The sequence below is a fragment of the Nyctereutes procyonoides genome, unplaced genomic scaffold (genome assembly GCF_905146905.1).
Source record: "Nyctereutes procyonoides isolate TBG_1078 unplaced genomic scaffold, NYPRO_anot_genome, whole genome shotgun sequence".
NCBI lineage: Eukaryota > Metazoa > Chordata > Mammalia > Carnivora > Canidae > Nyctereutes > Nyctereutes procyonoides.
This window is the reverse complement of record NW_026575125.1, coordinates 66,944,416-66,968,805: the sequence shown is the minus strand read 5'-3', so window position 1 is coordinate 66,968,805 and position 24,390 is coordinate 66,944,416. Positions and strand designations below refer to the sequence as shown.

The following is a 24,390-nucleotide window of genomic DNA, read 5'->3' as shown; positions in this document are numbered from 1 at the left end:
GAAACAAAGAATCCAATCGTGAAATGGACAAAAGACATGAACAGAAATTTCACAGAGGAAGACATAGACATGGCCAACAAGCACATGAGAAAATGCTCTGTATCACTTGGCATCAGGGAAATACAAATCAAAACTACAATGAGATACCGTCTCACACCCTGAGTATGGTGATAATTAACAAGACAGGAAACACAAATGTTGGAGAGGATGTGGAGGAAGGGGAACCCTCTTGCACTGTTGGTGGGAATGTGAACTGGTACAACCACTCTGGAAAACTGTGTGGAGTTTCCTCAAAGAGTTAAAAATAGATCTGCCCTTCGACCCTGCAATTGCACTGCTGGGGATTTACCCCAAAGATACAGATGCACTGAAACGCCGGGACACCTGCACCCCGATGTTTATAGCAGCCATATCCACAGTAGCCAAACTTTGGATGGAGCCTCAGTGTCCATCGAAAGATGAATGGATAAAGAAGATGTGGTTTATGTATACAATGGAATAATACTCAGCCATTAGAAACAACAAATACCCACCATTTGTTTTGACGTGAATGGAACTGGAGGGTATTATTCTGAGTGAAATAAGTCAATCGGAGAAGGACAAACATTATATGGTCTCATTCATTTGGGGGATATACAAATTAATGAAAGGAAATAAAGGGAAAGGAGAGAAAATGAGTGAAAATATCAGTGAGGGTGAGAAAACATGAGAGACACCTAACTCTGGGAAATGAACAAGGGGTAGTGGAAAGGGAGGTGGGCGGGTGGTTAGGGTGACTGTGTGATGGGCACTGAGGTCGGCACTTGGCAGGATGAGCACTGGGTGTTATGCTATATGTTGGCAAATTGATCTCCTATAAAGAAATAAAATTTCAAGTGAATAAATGAGAAAATATTTGCTTATAAATCAGGATTGGAAATTTTGTTTTTTGGTTTTTTTTTAAAGGGTTTTCTTTTTTTAATTTTTATTTATTTATGATAGTCACACACAGAGAGAGAGAGAGAGAGAGAGGCAGAGACACAGGCAGAGGGAGAAGCAGGCTCCATGCACCGGGAGCCCGACGTGGGATTCGATCCCAGGTCTCCAGGATCGCGCCCTGGGCCAAAGGCAGGCGCTAAACCGCTGCGCCACCCAGGGATCCCAGGATTGGAAATTTTGAAAGGGATTTGAAGATGATTGAAAAGTGTTGCGACAATCATTGAAGGTCTGGGATAGTACTGAGTATCAGATGCCAGGAAGTCTTGAATAAAGATGGGGAGGAACATCCAAAAAGATCAAAGGACAGGTATTCTTCAAATTATCTGTGACTTTCTCCCACTGACTAAATTTCCTGCCACTAAACAGTGAGTTAAATAATCTATTCCAAAGCAATATAAGAAGCTGTTAAGGCACTATAAAAGGCATCACAGTTTATCTGTAGGAACATGTCCCTGAAGGATATCTATGGAACCTATGCAGGAGGAAGATAAATGTGTTTCCTTGTAGATAGTAATGCTAAATTAGAATTCTTAGTGAGCTTAATTTTCTCATATCCTAAAATCATAAACTGAATGTTTGATAAGGAAAAGTGATTAGTATAGAAGAAATGGCATTCACAATTGCTGTCAGTCTACTCTTATGAATTTACTAAATCATAATACTCCCAAAAGTAATGTATGAAAATAATTATTCACTAAAGACAAGACATGTGAATACATCTCTTCAAAAATATGCCCTTAGAATTAGTTTCATTTGGACATAACCTCTTAAGAAACTCAAAATTTTTGAGAGTTTGAGAAATTTCATATTCAAACTCCTAAATTATACATTTAGGAGAATTTTTAAGGAAAGAACTTCCAAACATTTCTGCTTATTGAATCAGATAAAGAATGAGGAAATAACTTGGATACACCAGTAAAATGGTCACTTTAACATATGTTCATTCAAATATTGTCATTGCCTCCCTCTGCTTCATGTAGCCTTGGAGCAAATGATCACACAAAAGACAGGCATCTGGATGAAGATGGGCCAATGACACAACATGGCTTTTACTTCCTTTGCTACTATAGCTATTCTTTCTGATACCTGTTAGCTTAATTGAAAGAAGCCACTTTGTAAATTCACCTCAGGTAAATAAAGGAAATAAAAATATACTCTTGAGAACCTCAATCATTTCTGTTTCTGCCATCTTCAGTTTAGAACTTTGGTGAACATACTCTTTAATAAGCATAACCATTTGTGCAAACCCTGAGGGCAATTTAGATGCAGGCTTAGCTAAAGGGTGAGGGATTCTTTTTCATGTGATTTTAAAAAATTATTTTTTTAAAAGAAGATTTAATTTATTCCTTCATGAGAGACACAGTGAGAGGCAGAGACTTAGGAAGAGGATGGAGCAGTTTTCCTGTGGGGAGCCTGATGCAAGACTCAATCCAAGACCCTGGGATCACACCCTGAGCCAAGGCATCAGGCATCTGCTCAATCACTGAGCCACCCAGGCATCCCAATTTTTAAATTTTTATTTAAATTCAATTTGCCCATATACAGTATAACATCCAGTGCTCATCTCATCATGGGCCTGCATTAATGCCTGTCACCCAGTTACCCTATTCTCCCACCCACTTCCCCTTCTCAACTCTTTGCTTGTTTCCCAGAGTTAGGAGTCTCTCATGGTGTATCTTTCTCTTTATTTTTTCACCACTCAATTTCCCCCCTCTCCTTATGGTCCCTTGAACTATTTCTTATATTCCATATATGAGTGAAACTATATGATAATTGTCATTCTCCAACTGATTTATTTCATTCAGCATAATACCCTCCAGTTCCATCCATGTGAGATAAATGGTAGGTATTCATCTTTTCTGATGGCTGAGTAATATTCCATTGTATATATATATATATACCACATCTCCTTTATCAATTCATCTGTTGAAGGACATTGTAGCTCCTTCCACAGTTCAGTTATTGTGGACATTGCCACTACAAACATTGGTGAGTGATTTTGAAGAAAAATGTCTCCATGGAAATTTTCAGGTTAGAGCTAAGGGAGCTAGTTTGTGTTTAAACAAGATTTTTAAAAACATTTACTAGGTTTAAAAAATTGTACTTCTCTCTTTTAGTTGAATATAAACATTACCTTCACTAATTGATTCTGTAATTGGTGGCTTTGTGTTGAAATGTGTGTTTTTCCTCTTATTAGCTATTAGCCAGTTGAATACCAACTGGTTAAGAATGAATGAACCATGGAGCATGACATTTGTTTTTGTTCTGCTATCACTAGCTTCTCTGTGAAATATAATCTTTTAGCAGGGAGGTAGAAAAAAGTGTGTTTAACTTAAACATCTGATTTGGAAGCTGAATATAGATCCTGTTTGGTTAGGCCACTGAAGTCATTTAAATTAAATAGATGGGGATGTCACTGAGAAATTCTAGGTCCTTAAAAGGTTTAGAATCTAAAAGACATTAAAGCATTCATTTAGCAAAGATAATATTCATTCTTAGTTAAGATAATATTTTACGTATGTTTTTTTCTTTTCTTTTTTTTAGAAATGCAGTATCCTTATATTTTTCACTTACTCTGAATTAAGTTGAATATGAATGCCATATTTTATAATTTGTATTCAAGAAAAACTTAAACAGGTGAGGTTCAGGAGTTCAAGAGATAAATTTAACTCTTATGTAAACATTTGCAATAAATCCAAAGTTGACAAATATTCTGGCACTTAATATATTTAAGGTTTAAATCTTCTTGAATTTTGTATTCAAAATAACCTTCAAGCATTTACATAAATGCTATGAACCAAAAATAAAGGGCCTCAGAGGACAGGCCTAATCTCCATGTATATGTGAACCATATTATATCGGGCTAGGTATACAATATATATATGCTAGTGAAACTGCTTGATGATAGGTCTAAAGCACCATTATATTTGACAGAAGTATTTTTTCATTCTTCTAGACACATCTTATGACATTAAAAATGTTCAATGTAACTATTAAAATAGAATAAGACAAGTATTTTGAGATAAAATAAGTATTTGTTCTGTGATTTAACATTTATCTTTTCTCTTTTTCTTTTTTCTTTTTTTTTTTTTTTGATATCTTTTTTTCTTTTTTAAAAGAGGTTTCCTGAACATGGTTGCTTGGGTCAAATCATGGGTCTTCTTCTCATGAGCTATGTAAGCCTAGGCAAGTCATGTAAGCTCTGTACTATGTTTTTTTGTTTTTGTTTTTTAACTGTAAAAGAGCTTATAGCATTATTTTTAGGACTAAATATGTGCATAGATATACATATATACATATATATGTGTGTATGTACATATACACACAATGCATATACACACAAGTGCTTGAAACAGAGTAAGCACAATATTAGTGACTTATTTTTATTGTACTTACCGTGGTATAGAAAGGTAATGGAAAAAATAACCAAGTTTTCATAGTTGTCCCTTTCTTATTTTCTGCTTTGGTTTGACCAAACTTTAGACAGGTATCTCTGTTTCTTACAAGCCCCGAGTCCTGTTTGCCCCTAAGCTATAAGCAAGCACTAATAAAGTAGAACATGTCTCCTTCTCAAGGTCTCCTGGGAATCATCTGTCTGCAGTGAGACACTTTTTTTTGGTAGACCTCACTGTTCATTTATCTTGCTTGTCCAGTTTCTTAAAATATTCTGTTTTCCCTTAACAACAACAAAAACATTCATTTATCTGTTGAGTTTTAAGAACCTTGTAGATTTCTTAGATCAGAGTCTTCTCCCTATTCTGAGTAAAGTCTCTCCCTAAGTCCAGATTTGCTTTCATTTGACATATATATATATATATATATATATCATTTTCATTTGACATTTATATATGTATATATATATCTTTTAATAGAAATAATACATTCCATTGCTAATTATATTGTGATTATGTTTTTATATCTACTATTGCTGTGTTTTGTTTTAAAATTTAATGACCCAGTGTTTTCTGAACAGGAAAATGAGTTCACCCCCAGAGTTCTGTAAATAGAGACCTAATTTTTTTGAAACCAATACATTTTCCTATTTGTAGGATAGCTACATTAGATAAAAGTTGCCAATATTTCTGTTGTTCAAAATTCTCGACTTTTAAATAACTGAACAGGCCCATTTCTAAAGTTACAGAATGGTTGAGAATGTTAGAATACTAAAATCTCTAGAACTTCTCTCCCTCTCTCTCCCTCTCTCTTATTCACTTTATATAGCTAGTAATATTTTACTACCTTTTTTTCCCTCCTTTTAATTTGAAATCTCTTTTATGATCTTTTGCTTCCTTGGAGTAGCTGACTCTCAAAAAGACATCACTCAAAAGCCACAGTGATAATTTAGACAGGCATTTGAAAACTGTCAGATATATATATATATATATATATATATATTCATTGAAAATTCTCTAGTGCATTATTTTAGTTTATTTCTCAAATATTAATAAGATTTATTTTGACATTCTAGACAGGATTTATTTTCAGGTAGTTCTCACCCTTGATAAAGACATTCAGGACTAACATTTCTGACATAACCGAGACCACCCTTTGGCAAGTTCCCTTTCAAACACAAAATTTGGTCTCTTAAACTAGACTAGGATACATCCATCTTAAAGATTATGCTCCCATTTAACCTAGCATAAAGTTATGGTAACATTTTGGTTCTAATATCACAGCTTTTAACACTTGTTGAATTTAGTTTCCAAAATATCTTCCATCAGAAGCTCAAGGGAAAATTTCTTTCACCCCCACAACATGGTGAGGAGACCAATTCATAATTCTATGAAAGATTAAATGCCAGTGAACAGTTCAAAAACTGTTTATTTTAGTGGTGTTGTAGTTTAACTAATGAGGTAACTAAAATTTAACAATATGTTTGAGATAGTTTATTTTTTAAACCGAGAAAACCAATTTTTTCTAGACAACTAGACTATCCATATATATAAGCAGAACTTAAAATTTTCACCTTGAAACATGACATCCTAAAACTTTGAATATCAATTTATTGATTAACTATGTTTAGTTTAGTTATCCTACTTTCCTTGTGATCCTATCAGATATCATCATGCTTCATATTCACGGATTTTTGCTGTGAAAGCCAAATTGTGAATTGACAACGAAATAAATGGTCCCTTTTATTGCTAAAATTAATAATAAAATAACTATTCACAGAATATTCACAAAGTAATGCTTTAAGCAGAATGTTGTTTTGGCACAGTGGGAAAAGAAAAGTGTTGGTCAAAAATAAAATTAATTAAATTAAATTAAATTAAATTAGTTTGAAAATTGCATCCAGGACTGTGTAAATGATACATAATGTGGATACAGTTCAGTTTGAAGATCTTTTAAGGTAGAATCACAACATATGTCATCTTAAATACTTATAGTTTTAAGGCCATGGAGTAAATACTGTGGCTTCAAAATATTAAGAAAAAAATAGTACAATATATTTTGAAATCAATTTTCTTTTAAATTTATAATCTTACCTTCCCTGCTGTTTTCCCCTCAGAGTTCCACTGATTTAGGATAAAATGGAGGCAAAGGAAGCAAAGGAAAACAAAACAAAACAAAATTGAAAATCAGCTCTAATTTGTTATTGCAAATATATTTCTTAATGCCAATATTCTATATCCAATAGTAAAAAATTCTGTTCTTCTGAAACTGTCTTCAACTTCTGCTTTCTTCAGTCATTTCATAAGGGGATATCATGACATTATAAATCTCATGTGCCAGTATGAGAGCTATATAAGAAATCTTGGATCAGCATTACAAAACTCAGTTATATATTTAGCCTACATAGGCTTTTGTGAAGAAAAGGCATGCCTCCAATTAGATATTCTCTTACTTATATTACTTATTTTTCATTAATTTTTAATGAATAAGCCTTTACCTCAAGCATGAATGCATTTCTTAAAAAAAGAACTAGGTTGGTTGGAATACATGAATTAGGAATAAACATAAGAAACATCTAAAAGACATTAAGTATTATCTCTAAGTGTTAATTTTGGTAGTTCTTAGGAACACCTTAATTAGACTCTGTTCAACTGAATTATGTTCTTTTTTTTTCCTCATTGTATCTCTGGTATTTGGTTATTTTGTTCCTTTTTACTTAAAACTTCTTTTTTAAAATTCCCTTTCAACCTCAGGAGACAAGTTAAATTAATTTTCAAGACTCCAAAAACATTTAGGCCATTAGTCCCTTCTTCATTCTTCTTTGTAGAGGATGAATATACCATATCATAAATGATCAAATTTCTACATTTCTAGCTACTTTTGCTCCCAAAAGTCTTTTCTCCTAAAATTTTATCTCCATTTCTTGTCATTTTAACAGCTACATAAAATGTTCTCTGAGAGCTTCCTTGATTACAATGAATCACAAGAAAAAAAGGGGGGTAGAGCTGGGTTGATTTTGAAATAAGGGTAAATACAAAGACAGATACAATTAACATAGCCAGAGATAGCTCTATATTTTTAACAACTTATTCTCAGAAAGTATGCATTTTTTCCTGTCATTTTAACGTAACTTGTGTTCACAACATGGACATTTAAGCAAGTATCTAGACATGGGCAAAAATCATTTATTCAAGAGATCAAAGTGTACTTTTTTTCACCCGTTCCATTTTGGGTATTGATGTTTACCCTAAGATATTCACACTTTTCTTGTGTTGAACAAATTCAACCTTCAATGGCTCAGTATTAGAATTATATTCATGAAGGGATAGCCTTAAAATGATGACTTCCATATTCTCTTTCAAGAAAATATCCATGGTTTCAATGCCTTTAAATAATAGATATCTACATCTCTTATCATTATGAATGATAATTCTTAAATAATAGGTTAAGGGCAGCCGGGTGGCTCAGCAGTTTAGTGCCACCTTCAGCCAAGGGTATGATCCCAGAGACCTGGGATCCAGTCCCACAATGGGTTCCCTGCGTGGAGCCTGCTTCTCTCTCTGCCTGTCTCTCTCTCTCTCTCTCTGTGTGTGTCTCTCATTACTAAATAAATAAATAAAAAACTTTAAAAAAATAGGCTAAAATTTTCAACTTTCTAATAGAAATAAAGTCATAAACAAAAACAAAAAAGTCTTTAAGGATATAATATTAAAATACTATTCTCTATTTTGTGGCAGCACAATAGATCTTTTTATGGTTGTACCATTAAGATTTACTTGCAATAACAACAGATTTTATTTTTTTCTTTTAAATTTTTTTATTGGAGTTCAGTTTGCCAAAATATAGCACCCAGTGCTCCTCCTCACCACAGTAATGAAAAAAGACAAGTTCAGAATGTGTTTGTTTCCCTAAATTTTATATTTTAACTAAAAGCATTCCCTGTGCTATGCTACTTTTGCTTTTATTTGAAAATTGTTATCGTGAAAAGGTTAAAATAGATCAAGTGGGAAATATCAAAAAGGATCGTCTTTGCATTAATCCACATCACAGATACAACACAATCTGCCACCATAAGTAGGTCCTATTTGGTAACATCCAGATGAGCATTAGAATTAAAAGTAAGCATAGAAATATATTGTCAGGCATGTTAATAGGATCACAAATTGATACCAGTTTTGATGATAGAAACATTAAAAAAATAATAAATGCTGGAAGAAAAAAAAAACATGCCGAAAAGCAATTCCTACTTTGACAGAGACATGGATTTTTAATCTCCTTATTTAAAAATTGACCCCAAAATAATCAACACTAAATCAACAAAATCGTTGTCCAAACTAAATTATATATAGTGAGGGAGGGAAAAAAAATAACAGGTCTGAATGTTATAAGCTCAGAATTTTCCAATAGTATATATTTGTCATGTAGTTTCATATGTTCTTATTAACCTCCTGATGTGAACAAGTTCTTACTACTGTTGTGGAGGGAGACCTTCCTCTGCTTTATGGTCCTTCTAGCTGGACATAAAATCAAATTGACAAGAGACAGATTAATGGAAGAAAATAAAATGTAGTAGGGATAAGGACAAACCACATAGACAATGAAATTCTAAAGAATGAGGCAACATGAAGTTTATATGAACTAAGGAGAGGGGTAGGGTCTGGATATAGAAAGGGGAGAGGGCCATTAGCAGGAAAAGGAAAGGACATATTTCAAAAACACAAATGTTTCCCTATAATGTAGGTACATTTCTTACATAAAAGGGAATCTCTGTTAATAGTTCTCTTCTTGGTGCAGGCTTTCCTTTCCAAAGTAAATTTAGGCAGCTGAGAGGAGACAGAGAACTTTTCCTGCATCTGATGCATTTTGATTACTTTTAGTTCAAAATAATCTTTATGCCAAAGTGGCCCATCTTGAAGCAGCCTGCCCTTGGCCCTTTCCCTACTAATAAATGAATATTTCTCATATTATATCAGATTTTCTAGATTGTTAGAGATGATTGAGTATAACTGATGAAAAGTAGGAAGAAGATATATTATACAAGAGAAGTAACAAAATTTGTTAATGTCAAGAATATGATCCAACTAGGAAAACATTCCATTTTTTTAGTCCATTCTCTTTTATGTAACACAGTATTAGTGGACAAAATGGAAAATGGTGGGAGATAAATTACAATGAAGAGTGATCCATGTATACACTGAGGTGGTAGCAGTATCAGTACAGTTGAAAGAAAGTCAAATTATTTGGGTATTCTTCAATATCTATGTGCTTTTGTGACTAGTGGAAACCAGATATTATAATTGTGTCCATTTTAGGCCTGTGCATTCAGAGTGAACACAATGAGCACAAAGGTTGAGGTTAATACAAGAAGAGATCTATGGCTCAAAAGGGTATTACTACATACAGTCAGTTTCTCTGGAAAATTCTACTTCTTTTTTCCCATCTTCAGGTTTACTACTTCTCTTTTCTTTTCTTTTCTTTTCTTTTTTTTCTTTTCTTTTCTTTTCTTTTTTTCTTCTTTTCCCTTCCCTTCCCTTCCCTTCCCTTCCCTTCCCTTCCCTTCCCTTCCCTTCTCCTCTCCTCTCCTCTCTTCTCTTCTTTTCTCTTCTTTTTCTTTCTTTCTTTTTCTTTCTTGTGTAAAGTATAGCTGTTATCTTCACTGATTTCATGTAGTGTTTCCTCTGTATTGTTACCACTAACAGAGTAACTATCCTCTTGAACAAAACCATTAGGAATTTCTCATCACTTAGATTAATAATAAAAGGGAGCAAGACTAGAATCAGAAGTCAAGGAAGTGGGGGGAGGGGCAAGATGGCGGAAGAGCAGGGTCCCCAAATCACCTGTCCCCACCAAATTACCTAGATAACCTTCAAACCATCCTGAAAATTTACGAATTCGGCCTGAGATGTAAAGAGAGACCAGCTGGAATGCTACAGTGAGAAGAGTTCGCGCTTCTATCAAGGTAGGAAGACGGGGAAAAAGAAATAAAGAAACAAAAGGCCTCCGAGGGAGAGGGGCCCCGCGAGGAGCCGGGCTAGGGCCGGGGCGAGTGTCCCCAGGACAGGAGAGCCCCGTCCCGGAGGAGCAGGAGCTGCACCAACCTTCCCGGGCGGAAAGGGGCTCCCAGGGAGTTGGAGCAGGACCCAGGAGGGCGGGGATGCCCTCGGGCTCCCTGGGACACTAACAGACACCTGCGAGCGCAGGAGAGTGCGCCGAGCTCCCTAAGGGCTGCAGCGCGCACGGCGGGACCAGAGCAGCTCGGAGGGACTCGGGCGCGGCTCCAGGGAGGGGGCTGCAGGGCGGGAGCGCGAATCCAACAGCGCAGGCCCCGGAGCACAGGGCGCCGGGACACAGCCCAGGATCCGGCCTCCCCCCGGGACAGGCAGAGGCCAGGAGAGCCCAGGACAGCAAGGACGCTCCTGCCCCGAGCTGAGCAGATCAGCGGCCCCGCCCCGGAGCCTCCAGGCCCTGCAGACGGAGAACCGAGAGCCCCGAGCCCCGTAGTTCCTGCGGAGGCTAAATCCAGGCTTCCAAAGTTGCCATAGCAACTGCGGCTGTTCCTCCTGGGGCCCCACGGGGTAAACAACCCCCGCTGAGCCCGGCAGCAGGCAGGGGCAGAGCAGCTCCCCCAATTGCTAACACCTGAAAATCAGCACAGCAGGCCCCTCCCCCAGAAGACCAGCTAGACGGACCAGTGATACTCCCCCGTGTTCCAATACAACTTGTTTTTGGCCACTCTGCACTGAGCAAAATGACTAGAAGGAAAACCTCACCTCAAAAGAAAGAATCAGAAACAGCCCTCTCTCCCACAGAGTTACAAAATCTGGATTACACTTTAATGTCAGAAAGCCAATTCAGAAGCACTATTATACAGCTACTGGTGGCTCTAGAAAAAAAGCATTAAGGACTCACGAGACGTCATGACTGCAGAATTTAGATCCAATCAGGCAGAAATTAAAAATCAATTGAATGAGATGCAATCCAAACTAGAAGTCCTAACGACCAGGGTTAACGAGGTGGAAGAACGAGTGAGTGACATAGAAGACAAGTTAATGGCAAAGAGGGAAACTGAGGAAAAAAGAGACAATCAATTAAGGGACCATGAAGACAGATTAAGGCAAATAAATGACAACCTAAGGAAGAAAAACCTACGTTTAATTGGGGTTCCCGAGGGCGCCGAAAGGGCCAGAGGGCCAGAATATATATTTGAACAAATCCTAGCTGAGAACTTTCCCAATCTGGGAAGGGAAACAGGCATTCAGATCCTGGAAATAGAGAGATCCCCCCCTAAAATCAATAAAAACCGTTCAACACCTCGACATTTAATAGTGAAGCTTGCAAATTCCAAAGATAAAGAGAAGATCCTTAAAGCAGCAAGAGACAAGAAGTCCCTGACTTTCATGGGGAGGAATATTAGGGTAACAGCAGACCTCTCCACAGAGACCTGGCAGGCCAGAAAGGGCTGGCAGGATATATTCAGGGTCCTAAATGAGAAGAACATGCAACCAAGAATACTTTATCCAGCAAGGCTCTCATTCAAAATGGAAGGAGAGATAAAGAGCTTCCAAGACAGGCAGGAACTGAAAGAATATGTGACCTCCAAACCAGCTCTGCAAGAAATTTTAAGGGGGACTCTTAAAACTCCCCTTTAAGAAGAAGTCCAGTGGAACAATCCACAAAAACAAGGACTAAATAGATATCATGATGACACTAAACTCATATCTGTCAATAGTAACTCTGAACGTGAATGGGCTTAATGATCCCATCAAAAGGCGCAGGGTTTCAGACTGGATAAAAAAGCAGGACCCATCTATTTGCTGTCTACAAGAGACTCATTTTAGGCAGAAGGACACCTACAACCTGAAAATAAAAGGTTGGAGAACCATTTACCATTCAAATGGTTCTCAAAATATACCCTAAAAACTATAGAACACTTCTGAAAGAAATTGAGGAAGACACAAAGAGATGGAAAAATATTCCATACTCATGGATTGGCAGAATTAATATTGTGAAAATGTCAATGTTACCCAGGGCAATTTACACGTATAATGCAATCCCTATCAAATTACCATGGGCTTTCTTCAGAGACTTAGAACAAATTATTTTAAGATTTGTGTGGAATCAGAAAAGACCCCAAACCGCCAGGGGAATTTTAAAAAAGAAAACCATATCTGGGGCATCACAATGCCAGATTTCAGGTTGTACTACAAAGCTGTGGTCATCAAGACAGTGTGGTACTGGCACAAAAACAGACATATAGATCAATGGAACAGAACAGAGAACCCAGAAGTGGACCCTGAACTTTATGGTCAACTAATATACGATAAAGGAGGAAAGACGATCCACTGGAAGAAAGACAGTCTCTTCAATAAATGGTGCTGGGAAAATTGGACATCCACATGCAGAAGAATGAAACTGGACCACTCTCTTGCACCATACACAAAGATAAAATCAAAATAGATGAAAGATCTAAATGTGAGACAAGATTCCATCAAAATCACAGAGGAGAACTCAGGCAACACCCTTTTCGAACTTGGCCACAGTAACCGGAAAAGGACAAACAGTGTATGTTCTCATTCATTTGGGGAATATGAATAATAGTGAAAGGGAATATAAGGGAAGGGAGAAGAAATGTGTGAGAAATATCAGAAAGGGAGACAGAACATAAAGACTTCTAACTCTGGGAAATGAACTAGGGGTGGTGGAGGGGGAGGAGGGCGGGGGGTGGGGGTGAATGGGTGACGGGCACTGAGGGGTACACTTGACGGGATGAGCACTGGGTGTTATTCTGTATGTTGGTAAATTGAACACCAATAAAATTAATTTATAAAATTAAAAAAAATAAAAAAAAAGAAGTCAAGGAAGTCACATCCTTATGCACAGGTAACAAAGAGGCAGAGGCCTACTAGAGGATCAAACATTAGAGCTTATCCTAAAACACTACCTTGCCTGCTGATTATGAAAGAAATAGAACAAAACATGTATAAGAGACAATGCACTTGGTGAACACAGATTTATTTTAAAAGTTGATCACAATTCTCATTCAAAACAGCACTAACTACCACTAAATTTTTTTCAGCTGGATTAAGTGCAAAATCAACTTGAGATGTCCAATAATGGACAAGATTTAACAAAAAGCACTTATCAGAATGACAGTGGTGGTATTATGATAGTACCTTTTCTAAAGGGCATGGGCAAAGGTAGCCCTGGTGGTGCAGCAGTTTGGCGCCACCCACAGCCTGGGGTGTGATCCTGGAGACCTGGGATCGAGTCCCACATCGGGCTCCCTGCATGGAGCCTGCTTCTCCCTCTACCTGTGTCTCTGCCTCCCTCTCTCTCTGTGTCTATAAATAAATAAATAAAATCTTAAAAAAAACCGGGGGCGGGGCATGAGCAAAATGAAAATACTTCCCACTATGAACACATATTACATCCTGAATAAATATTTGCCTAAAAGATGAATGAAACTGCAGAAGATTTTTTTTTAATCCTTGTGTATGTGTGTGAGTATATCCATGTGTGTTTATAGCATAACAAACTGAAAGGCTATGGAGACTGTATCTACCAATACTCCACCAGTTGGAATGCCCCCCAATCTGCATTTTAAGAATATTACAACTTTAAGAATAATTTTTACTTGACTAATTCTCCATATAAATATCATGGCCAAGTTGTTTTTTGTCTTTTGTTTTGTTTTGTTTTAGTAAATTGACACATGTGACCTAGAATGCTATTGGTTTTAAAGGGAAGACATTAGTGAATGTAATAATAATAATAATAATAATAATAAGCCTAAATGTCTTCAACATATTTGTTTACTACTTATCTCCTTTCTAGGATATAAATAACTATTTCAAAAGAACACACTTATGAGAATGTATCTAGGTATTTTTGTGTCCTTATTATGCTCCTAAACTTAAGACTAGCATAAATTTTGTATAGATAATATTGATGCATCAGTAAATAAAACATGAAATTTGAAATGAGAAGACATATGTTTCAGTCTTTGGTCTACAAGTAGCTGAATGATCTTATTCAACCAAAATTTAGAAAACTGTATCTTCCTCCTACACTAACCCCAGGGCATTAACTACATTGATGATAATAATGCTGATAATGATTGTGACAATGACAGGAACACTATTGCTACAAGTATCACTGCCACTATTATAATTGCCTATAATTTATTGAGTATGAATCAAATTTAGTAAATACTTTACAACTATCATTTTATTTTATTCTTATAGAGGCACCTTGATGTGGGAAAATAATTATTCCATTTTGAAGCTGCTTGATAAAAATATGGCATATCAGTTGAAACTATGTTTCATTTTTAATTGTTTGAATTTTGCATGAAAATATCTTTGCTGCTAAAGACATATGTAATGACTCTAATACAATTTTAAATTACAGATGGTAAGTGATGAATCACTAGATGCTACTCTTGGAACTAATATTACACTATATGTTAACTAACTAGATTTAAATAAAAAACTTGAACATAAAAAAATAAAATAGTTACAGATGATCTTAACATGTCATTCTTGTGAAATGTGAAAACAGAATGTTGCATTGAGTCTATTAAAGCTTATAGATGAAGACTTTTTTTTTTCAGTGCAATAGCTACCAGACTGCTTAATCTGTGAATACTGGTTTTCATATTAGATGAAGCATAACAAAATAGATCTATCATAAAAATAAGAATTTTAAAGCTCCAAGACTATTCTTATAGTCTTGACACTATCAAATCAAATGAAGTATAATGGATATAGTGAGTAAAGAGCATCCTCCAAAAATTTATGTCCATTGGAATTTCAAAATTGTGTCTTATTTGGAAATAATATCTTTGCAGCTATAATTAGTTAAGGATCTTGGAATGAAATCATCCTGGATTTAGGGATGCCTTAAATTCAATGTCCAGTGTGTATATAGGAAAAAGACACGCACAAACAGGAAGAAGGTCATGTGATTATGAAGGCAGAGATTGGAGTGATGGCAGCTACAAGTTAAAGAATGCAGCGGAAGCTGGAAGAGGGAAGGAATTAGAATTGCTAAATGCCAGCAGAAGCTGGAAGAAGCAAGGGATTAATCTTCCCTACAGCTTTTAGAGGGAGCATGGCACTAAGGACACTTTGATTTCAGAGTTCTGGACTGCAGAACGACAAAAGACTAAGTTTCTGTTATTTTAAGCAACTGATGTTTGTGGTAATTTGTTATTGAAGTGCTATTAAAAATCCAATTAATCAAAAGTATATACTTTCATTTCAGGAAAAAAAGCACTAGAATATAAAATGGATTGTTTTATTCTATAATTTCTCAAACCAAACTACTTTCAAAGATTATTAACCACAAATCAATGTATTTTGTATTGAAGTTTCTGGAGAACTGGAATGATTATAAGTAAATTTAGTACAATGGAAAGATTATCCGATTTTGAATAACCAGATATAGGTTCCAGTCCCAGATTATTCATTCAACTTTAAGACATTTAGCAAAAGCTTATTTGGTACTACATTCAAATTTTCTAAGTGGTAGAAAAATGAATGGAATAAGACCCTTGCCCTACAGGACTTCACAATTTAACAGGGAAGTCAGATGTAGCAAGTGATAATTATAATATTTTAGATGTTATAATGGCCAGATGAATAAAATGCTATCATACCACAAGGGAGCAAAGAACTGTGTGACAATGAGCAAGTCCTTTGACTTCTAAATCTCAGTTTATTAATTCTTAAAATGGAAATAACAGTAACAAATCATATCCTTTCTATTTGTAGATATTATTTTGAAAGTCAAATAAAATCTTTTTTCTTGATTATTCTTTTGGACTTTTTTCTCATCTCCCAACTATTTTTAACAGTTACTATTTGTAAGAGTCCTATAAATCAGACACCGGGGATCCCTGGGTGGCTCAGTGGTTTAGAGCCTGCCTTTGGTCCAGGGCGTGATCCTGGAGTCCTGGGATCAAGTCCCACATCAGGCTCCTTGCATGGAGCCTGCTTCTCCCTCTGTCTGTGTCTCTGCCTCTCTCTCTCTCAGTCTCTCTCTCTCTCTCTCTCTCTCTCTCTCTCTCGCTCTCTCTCTGTCTCTCATGAATAAATAAATAAAAGCTTAAAAAAAATCAGAAACCTTCAAGTATTTAACATATATTTTCTGAATTAATCCCTGAAATAGTCCATCATTCTAATACAATTATTCTAATTTTACATGTGTAGAAATTTAGGTAAAAAGACTTATACTATGTTTCAAAATTGTATAAGATTGTAAATCAGGATGTAAATATTCTTTTCACCAGGGATTGCTGTATATCTTAGATATAAATACACAAAAAGTAAATATACTATTATGAATTAATGACTATGTACCCTAATAATAAACTAGATAATAATATTTCAATATGCATGAATAATTCTGAATAAATATTATATATCCCTTATAGTACTCATTTCCTAATGATTATCTATGCTGATGGGGGAACAGAGGACTAGCTGAGGACAAAGCACATTGACAAGTTATTGAAACAGAGAGAGTGACATTCTTCTACAGACTCAAATGTCTCACTGTTCATACTTTGCTAAGGGCAGAAGGCAATCTTAGTCTGTCCTCCAGGAATCTGTAAGTCTATTTTAACATATAAAAATTCCTTTAAATTTCTTTTATCTCTAAACCCCCAAGGTACAAGTTGGTGATCATTTCCCAAGCACATGGCCCACTGATATACATCTGAAGGGTCTTATGACTCAGGTTCTATTAGACGGTAATAAGTGACCTTTTCCCAACAATAGCTAGCTCCCTCAAGACCCTGGAAACCTTGTTTCCAAAAGTCCTTAGAGAGTATGCTATTCTCAAACCCCTCCCAACTTCCAGGTATATAATCATCCATCACTCACAGGCCCAGGGCAGCAGCTCTTCCTGCCCATGGGTCCTGTCCCTGTGTTTTAATAAAACCACCATTTTGCACCAAAGATGTCTCAAGAATTATTTCTTGGTTGTCAGCTCCAGGCCTCACCTATATTCAAAAAACTTCATCATATGCTAGAGAAAAAGCATTCAGTTATGTTTCTACAAAGTAACCATTTGCATCAATTTTACTATTAGGTAATTACATTGATATTTACTAACTAGATCTAAGTTAATTTTCTTTAAAAAATTTCCAACTACATGTATATTAACTATTAGAATATTCATTGTTTTCACATATGCAAGTAACATGACCAGCTCCAGAATCTGGAGCCTTTAGTATTAGTTTATTAATGTAAGCAACTACATTATTTCTTTAATGTAAGCAACTACTAAATTTAAATATTGAGCAATTTTCCAATTCAACCACTTTAGTTCTCAGCCCAGTTTCCAGCTGATTAATTCAGATGCATTGTATGTAAGGAAAGCATTTTATGTGTGGAGAAAAGACCAAGGATTCACAATCTATCTCCTCTTCAGCGTAAGGAGTATTCAGTATGAACATTTCTAACTTTACATGAATTAATTCACCAGGCTAGTTACTAAAGATAAATTGATTGCCAAGATAGAAATAGCTATCTTTGCTCTTCATAAAGAACAAGACTATAGATAATTACAGTACTTTTGATAACAGAATAGTTTGGAAGTTTTTCTTCATTAATAGAAGTAATATGGGCAACAAAAGCAGAAGGGAAAGTAAATTAAATTAAATGTCCTCGCAGCCCATTGACAAATACTAGAAATAGGCAGAGTATAAAGTTTCCTCCAGGAAACTTCCAACTATCTTACTGTTAATGCTCTTTGTTAGAGGGAAAAACAACCTTAGCTTGACAATAGCAAGGCCTCCAGTATCCTGTGAATCTTTAGCATATGAAAGTCCTTGTGAACATCTCCCTCAGTCATTCCTCACAACCCCAGTGCAGCAGCTATTTCTGCCCACAGGTCCTGTCTCCATGCTTTAATAAAACCACCTTTTTGCACCAAAGACATCTCAAGAATTCTTTCTTGGCCATCAGCTCTAAACTCTAACAATAACACTGCTCCAAAACTACATCAGAAATATCCTTAGGGGTGCCTGGGTGGCTCAGTCAGTTAAGCAACTGCCTTCTGCTCAGGTCATGATCCCAGAGTCCTGGAATTAAGCACTATGTGGGGCTCCCTGCTCAGCTAGGAACCTGCTTCTCCCTCTCACTCTGCCTCTTCACCCTGCTTTAGCGCTTCCTAAGAAGTAAAAAACTAAAAAAATAATAAATAAAAAAAGAAGTATCCTTGTAGAATTTTATCTCTCAGAGAATAATTTCAAATCATTTAGTTAGAGGTGTAGCAGATAAATAGTGAACACTAATTAAAAGCACAATTTATTATTTACCACAGTTCAATTCCAATATCTATGATGCTGCTAGGTTTCTATAACAGAAATAAAAACACTCCTCTTGAGTGATCCATGGAGCCTTGAATTATCAAATACTCACATTAAAACTATATAAGATAGGATTTGAGTTTTATTTTAAAAGGTATATCATTCCCCAGAGGCCCATTCACCTCAGGAATCTTCCCAGTATTTAGCTCTTAAAGTATCTAAAATATTTTAAGTGTGTACATTTTTTTTACTACTTTGTGAATCTGGCATGTAGATTTTCATTTTTTCCCCAATTTCCCACATTAATGTTATTTTCAGCTTCTAATTCAACATAAAACGGCAGATGATTCCATTTAACTCTGACTGATTTTATTCATGGCATTTTTATTTTTATTATTGGTTATTTATCATTAGTATTTTTAGAAGAATGAGGGAGTTGTATTTCTTTGGGAGCTTTAACTATGGAATTCTATCCATCAACAAATACTCATTGAATATCTATTGTGTGGCAGGCATAGTGTTTAAAATCATGGGCTCTGAAAATAGACTGCTTTGAGTTAGGGACAATGGGGCTAGGCAGAGCTAGGTAGGGGGCCAAGGAAGCAGGCTCACAAAAATCCCAAAAATGCTGAGGTGTAAGAAAACCAGAGATAAGAGAACAAGGCAGACCATCCTGCCCTAGGTGTGGACAGGGAGGGTGTCTTCTTTATATCAGTGATCTGTGACCAACAAATAACCAGATCCCAAAGAAGTAAACTATTAAGCATGTTATCACTAGTCCTTACTCAATGGTGATACAAGTAGATAATGTTAAAAGGATTGCTTAACTATTCTAACTATTCTGTCTATTTGTAGAATACTGATTATTAAAACAACAATGATAAGGTGTCTGTGAGCTAATTGAGTTCATACTAAAGCACTTAATAGATGGTCATATAGTAAGCTGTCAACATTATCATTATTTTAATCACACACTGTGTGAAACATTGAGAACACTACGATAACCAGGAAGAATCTTCCTATCTATTGACAAAGTCAGTTACTAAAAAATATTTAGAGGGATCCCTTAAAAAAAATCTTAAAAAAAAAATTTAGAGATAATGAATGAATTAATTGCTAGTATATAACAAGAGTGCTTTGAGTGGTAGTAAAAGATTGTGAAAGGGAAAGCTTTTGCTTTGGGGTTCCATGTGAATTACTACCTCATGAAAATGAATCGAAAGAAACTGTGTAATTCTCATCTAATTTGCCTGAATCATATCAAGTCCGAGATTTTATAAAATAAATCCAACAATTTAATCAGCTAATGAGTAAGGTCCAAAAGTAAAAAGCTTAATTTTATTAAGGGCTTTACACATTTATAAATCTCCAGAGCCACATGATTTAATGTGTGGCAATTTATGTTAAATCAGTAGTGAAACAGGTTTGTAACTTGGGCTCATAGGGTCAGAATCTTGGCCTAAATGATGAGCTTTTTATTATTATTATTATTATTATTTTTTTAAATGATGAGCTCTTAATCATATTAATCAGCTTGTGGCTCATCTTGAAAATTATTAGATCTATTGTTAGAATTTATAAGCAATAAGGATGCAGTGATTAATAGAAAATTTGGTATAATTCTTTTAGATCTGTCTAAAGTCTCAATTGGGCCATGGACTCATATTGAGTGATTAAAAAATTGTAATTGCCATCTTTTTATTTTTTTAAAGATTTTATTTATTTATTCATGAAAGACACACACAGAGAGAGAGGCAGAGACACAGGCAGAGGGAGAAGCAGGCTCCATGCAGGGAGCCTGACATGGGACTCAATCCTGGGTCTCCAGGATCACACCCTGGGCCGAAGGCAGCACTAAACCACTGAGCTACCAGGGCTGCCCATAATTGCCATCTTTTATTCACATTCATCATCTAGTTAGGAATTAATAATTAAAAGCAAAGAACAGAAAGTAAAATATTTAAAATATTTTGTAACTGGTATACTGTATAGATAAATAGCAAAATTTAAAAGTGGGCTACAAGAACAAAGCTTGATACAATAAACTGCAACAAAAATAAATCATTAGAAATACTCAAATAAAAAAAAAAAGAAAGAAATACTCAAATAAGGGTCACTGGGTGGCTCAGTAGTGGAGTGCCTGCCTTCAGCTCAGGGCATGATCCTAGGATCCTGGGATCAAGTCCCACATCAAGCTCCCCACAGGGAGCCTGCTGTTCCCTCTGCCTATGTCTCTGCTTCTCTCTGTGTGTCTCTCATGAATAAATCTTTTTAAAAATGCTCAAATAAAATCTGTTTTAAATTCAGATGAAGGTCAAATTTACCCTTGGGGGCAGCAAGACTCCCCCCCCCTCCACTGTTATAGTAATTATAGTCATTTCCTTTTACTTCAAGAAAGGGCAAAAAATGAATTTCAGTCAGTCCTCTCTGCTAATCCTAAAAGTTTTATCTTAATGACAAGCTGTTCCAAGGTGAGTCATCATTCTGAGCTTTTTGTTCACCACAAAGATATATTTCCAAGTGGTAACATATCAATATTGAAAGATCAGAGCTATCCCACTGTTTTTCTAAATAAGGTAATGGCTAAAATAAGCAGAATCTAATGTAGGTACATTTTTTTGAATGTGTGAATATATCAAAACAAGAGACAAGAGAAGGGGGAAAGCTCTGGTTGTTGAAAGTTACAGTAAAATTATTAGAATTCTAGAGAATTCTGCCAAACAAATAAGAGTTGGTTTCAATTATATGTCAAGAAAAAGAAGACTGATGCTTCCCAATTTATTTATAAAGTTATTATTACCCAGGTACTAGCACTAGGCAAAGACAATATAAAAAAGAAAAATGTTGAGTTTTATCTCCTCTGAATGTAGAAGCGAAAATTGTAAAGAAAATATTAGCAAATTAAATTTAGCAATGTGTAAAAATAATTATAAATCATGACCAAAAGCATTCCATGTATGCGGGACTAGTTCAACATTGGAGAAACAATGTAATCCACCATATAAACAGGCTAAAGAGTAAGATCATGTGGTCCTGTCACATGATACATAAAAAGCATTTGACAGAAAAATCAACATTCAATCATAATAAAAAAACTCACAGTAAAGTAAGAATGGGAGAGTACTATCTGTACAAGTTAAAGAGCATCTACCAAAAAAAAAAAAACTTAATATATCTCATTATGAAAAACTGAATGCTATTCTCCAATAACAGGGAATAAAATAAAGATGACCACTCTCAGTGTTCTCATTCAATAGTACTGGAAGTTCTAACCCTGTAATAAAGCAAGAATATAAAATAAAAGCATACTGATTAGAAATAAAGGAATAAAATTACCTTTATTTGTAGATCATATGATTGTCTACCTAGAAATTCCCAAGGAATATGTTAAAAAAAGTAAACTCCCAGAACAAGTAAGTGAATTTAGCAATATTACCAGTTTTAAGGTGAGTACAGAAAATCAATTACATTTCTGTATACCCAAATGAACATGTGTAAACCAATATTAAAAATAAAATATCATAGTTCATCCAAAGATAATGAAATAATTATATATACACCAGCCAAAACACAACATCTATATGATTAAAAATACAAATGATTTGTGAAATAAATCAAAGACCTAAGTGGAGATGCATATTCTGCTCATCAATTAGCAGACTCAGCATAGTAAATCTGTGAACTCTCCCCTAAACTGATCTGAAGGTTTAATGAAATTCCCAGAAAGGATTTTGGAGACATAAATAAAATGTAATTAAATGGGAAGAATAATTCTACCTGATATAAGGCTTACCATATAGCTGTGGTAATCAAGATAGTGATGCATTGACAAAGGATTAGAAACAGAGATCACTGGAACAGAGTAGATAGCATAGAAATAGATTCACACAAATAAGATAAAAAAGTAATTCAATGAAGGCAGAGTAACTTTTTTGATAAATGTTCCTGGAGCAATTGGACATCTATTGTTAAAATAATAAACACTGAGGTGGCTCAGTGAGCCTGGGTGGCTGAGGTGGTTAAGCATCTGCCTTCAACTAAGGTCATGATCCAAGGATATTGGATCCAACCCTGCTTCAGGCTCCCTGCTCAGCAGGGAGCCTTCTTATCCCTCTCCCTCTGCCCCTTCCCCCACTCATACAGCCCCCCCAAATAAATAAATAAAATATTAAAAAAAATTACCTAAATTTCACATCTTATACAAAAGTTAATTCAAAATATATCATGAATATAAATGTCAGATATAAAATTATAAAACTTATACAAAAAATTCCTTTTTAAAAATTCAAGATTTAGGGGCAGCCTGGGTGGCTCAGTGGTTTAGCACCGCCTTCAGCCCAGGGCTGATCCTGGATACCCAGGATCAAGTCCCATGTCGGGGTCCCTGCATGGAGCCTGCTTCTCCCTCTGCCTGTGTCTCTGCCTCTCTTGCTCTCTCTCTGTGTGTCTCTCATAAATAAATAAATAAAATCTTTAAAATTAAAAAAAAAATCAGGATTTAAGTATAGGCAAAGTGCTCTTAAACTTCACACCAAAAACACAATCCTTAAGGGCAAACTTGAGGAATTAGATGTCATCAAAATTTAAAAATGGGGGGCGGGGCAAGAAGGTAGAGGTGTATGGTCCCCAAGTCACCTGTCCCCACCAATTTACCCACCAACTTACTTAGATAACTTTCAAATCACCCTGAAACCTACAAATTCAACATGAGATTTAAAGAGAGAACAGGGGCAGCCCCGGTGGCACAGCGGTTTAACGCCGCCTGCAGGCCGAGGTGTCATCTTGGAAACCCCGGATCGAGTCCCACATCGGGCTCCTTGCATGGAGCCTGCTTCTCCCTCTGCCTGTATCTCTGCCTGTGTCTCTCTCTGTGTGTCTTTCATGAATAAATAAATAGATAAAAAAAAGATAAAGAGAGAACAGCTGGAATGCTACAAAGAGAAGAGTTTGTACTTCTAACAAGGTAGGAGGGCGGGGAAGGATCAAGTGAGGGAGGGGCCCCTGCGAGGAGCCGGGCTAAGACGCGCAGCAAAAACCTCTAGGACACAAAAGCCCAGTCCTTGAGAAGCAGGAACTTTAAAAAATCCACACCAGATTCTTCCAGGATGGAAAGGTGCTTAGCAGGGAAACAGGGCAGAACCGTAGGAGGGGCACTGGAGCCAGGTTTCCGGGGTCACTAACGAAGTGCGCCCTGGGGAGAGCGTGCCACAGAATGTGGGCTGAGTGTGGTAAATGGCTGGAGTGCACACCCAGTGGGGCCTCAGGAAAAGCTCAGGCTGTGGCTCCACGTGGAGGGGGCTCCACCCTGCTGTCTTCAGGAGCCATGGCCCTGGAAGCGCAATTCCAGCAGTGCAGGCACCAGATCCCAGGGCACCGAGCAGACACAGCCCATGATCCTATGCTCCCCCTGGGACAGGCGGAGGCAGGGAGGATCAGGACAGCATGGACTCTCCTGCTCCCGGGTGCCCCCAAGCTGTTCAGATCAGCACCTCCCACCCCGGTAGCAACCAGGCCAGCACCTCCCACCCCAGTAGCAACCATGGACTAGGGGACTGTGGAGCTGAATCCAGAGCTGAATCCAGAGCTGGAAGGCTGGCCATCACCAGGGTTGTTCCTTCTAGTGTCACCCTGTGCCTAGAACGGAGCGGGGCAGCCAGGGAATGGCAGCTTCACAGGATGAACAGCTCCCATTGAGCCTTGCA

General features: G+C 36.5%; 1 protein-coding gene across 1 annotated transcript in view; it reads right to left on the bottom strand.

The window, feature by feature from the left end:
* PCDH11X (protocadherin 11 X-linked) overlaps positions 1–24,390 on the bottom strand; it is a 210,073-nt gene that overhangs the window by 34,312 nt on the left and 151,371 nt on the right. Inside the window, exon 5 of the mRNA XM_055337301.1 lies at positions 6,465–6,494. Within this exon, the coding sequence (XP_055193276.1) occupies positions 6,465–6,494 (30 nt within the window). The remainder of the gene's footprint in view (positions 1–6,464; positions 6,495–24,390) is intronic.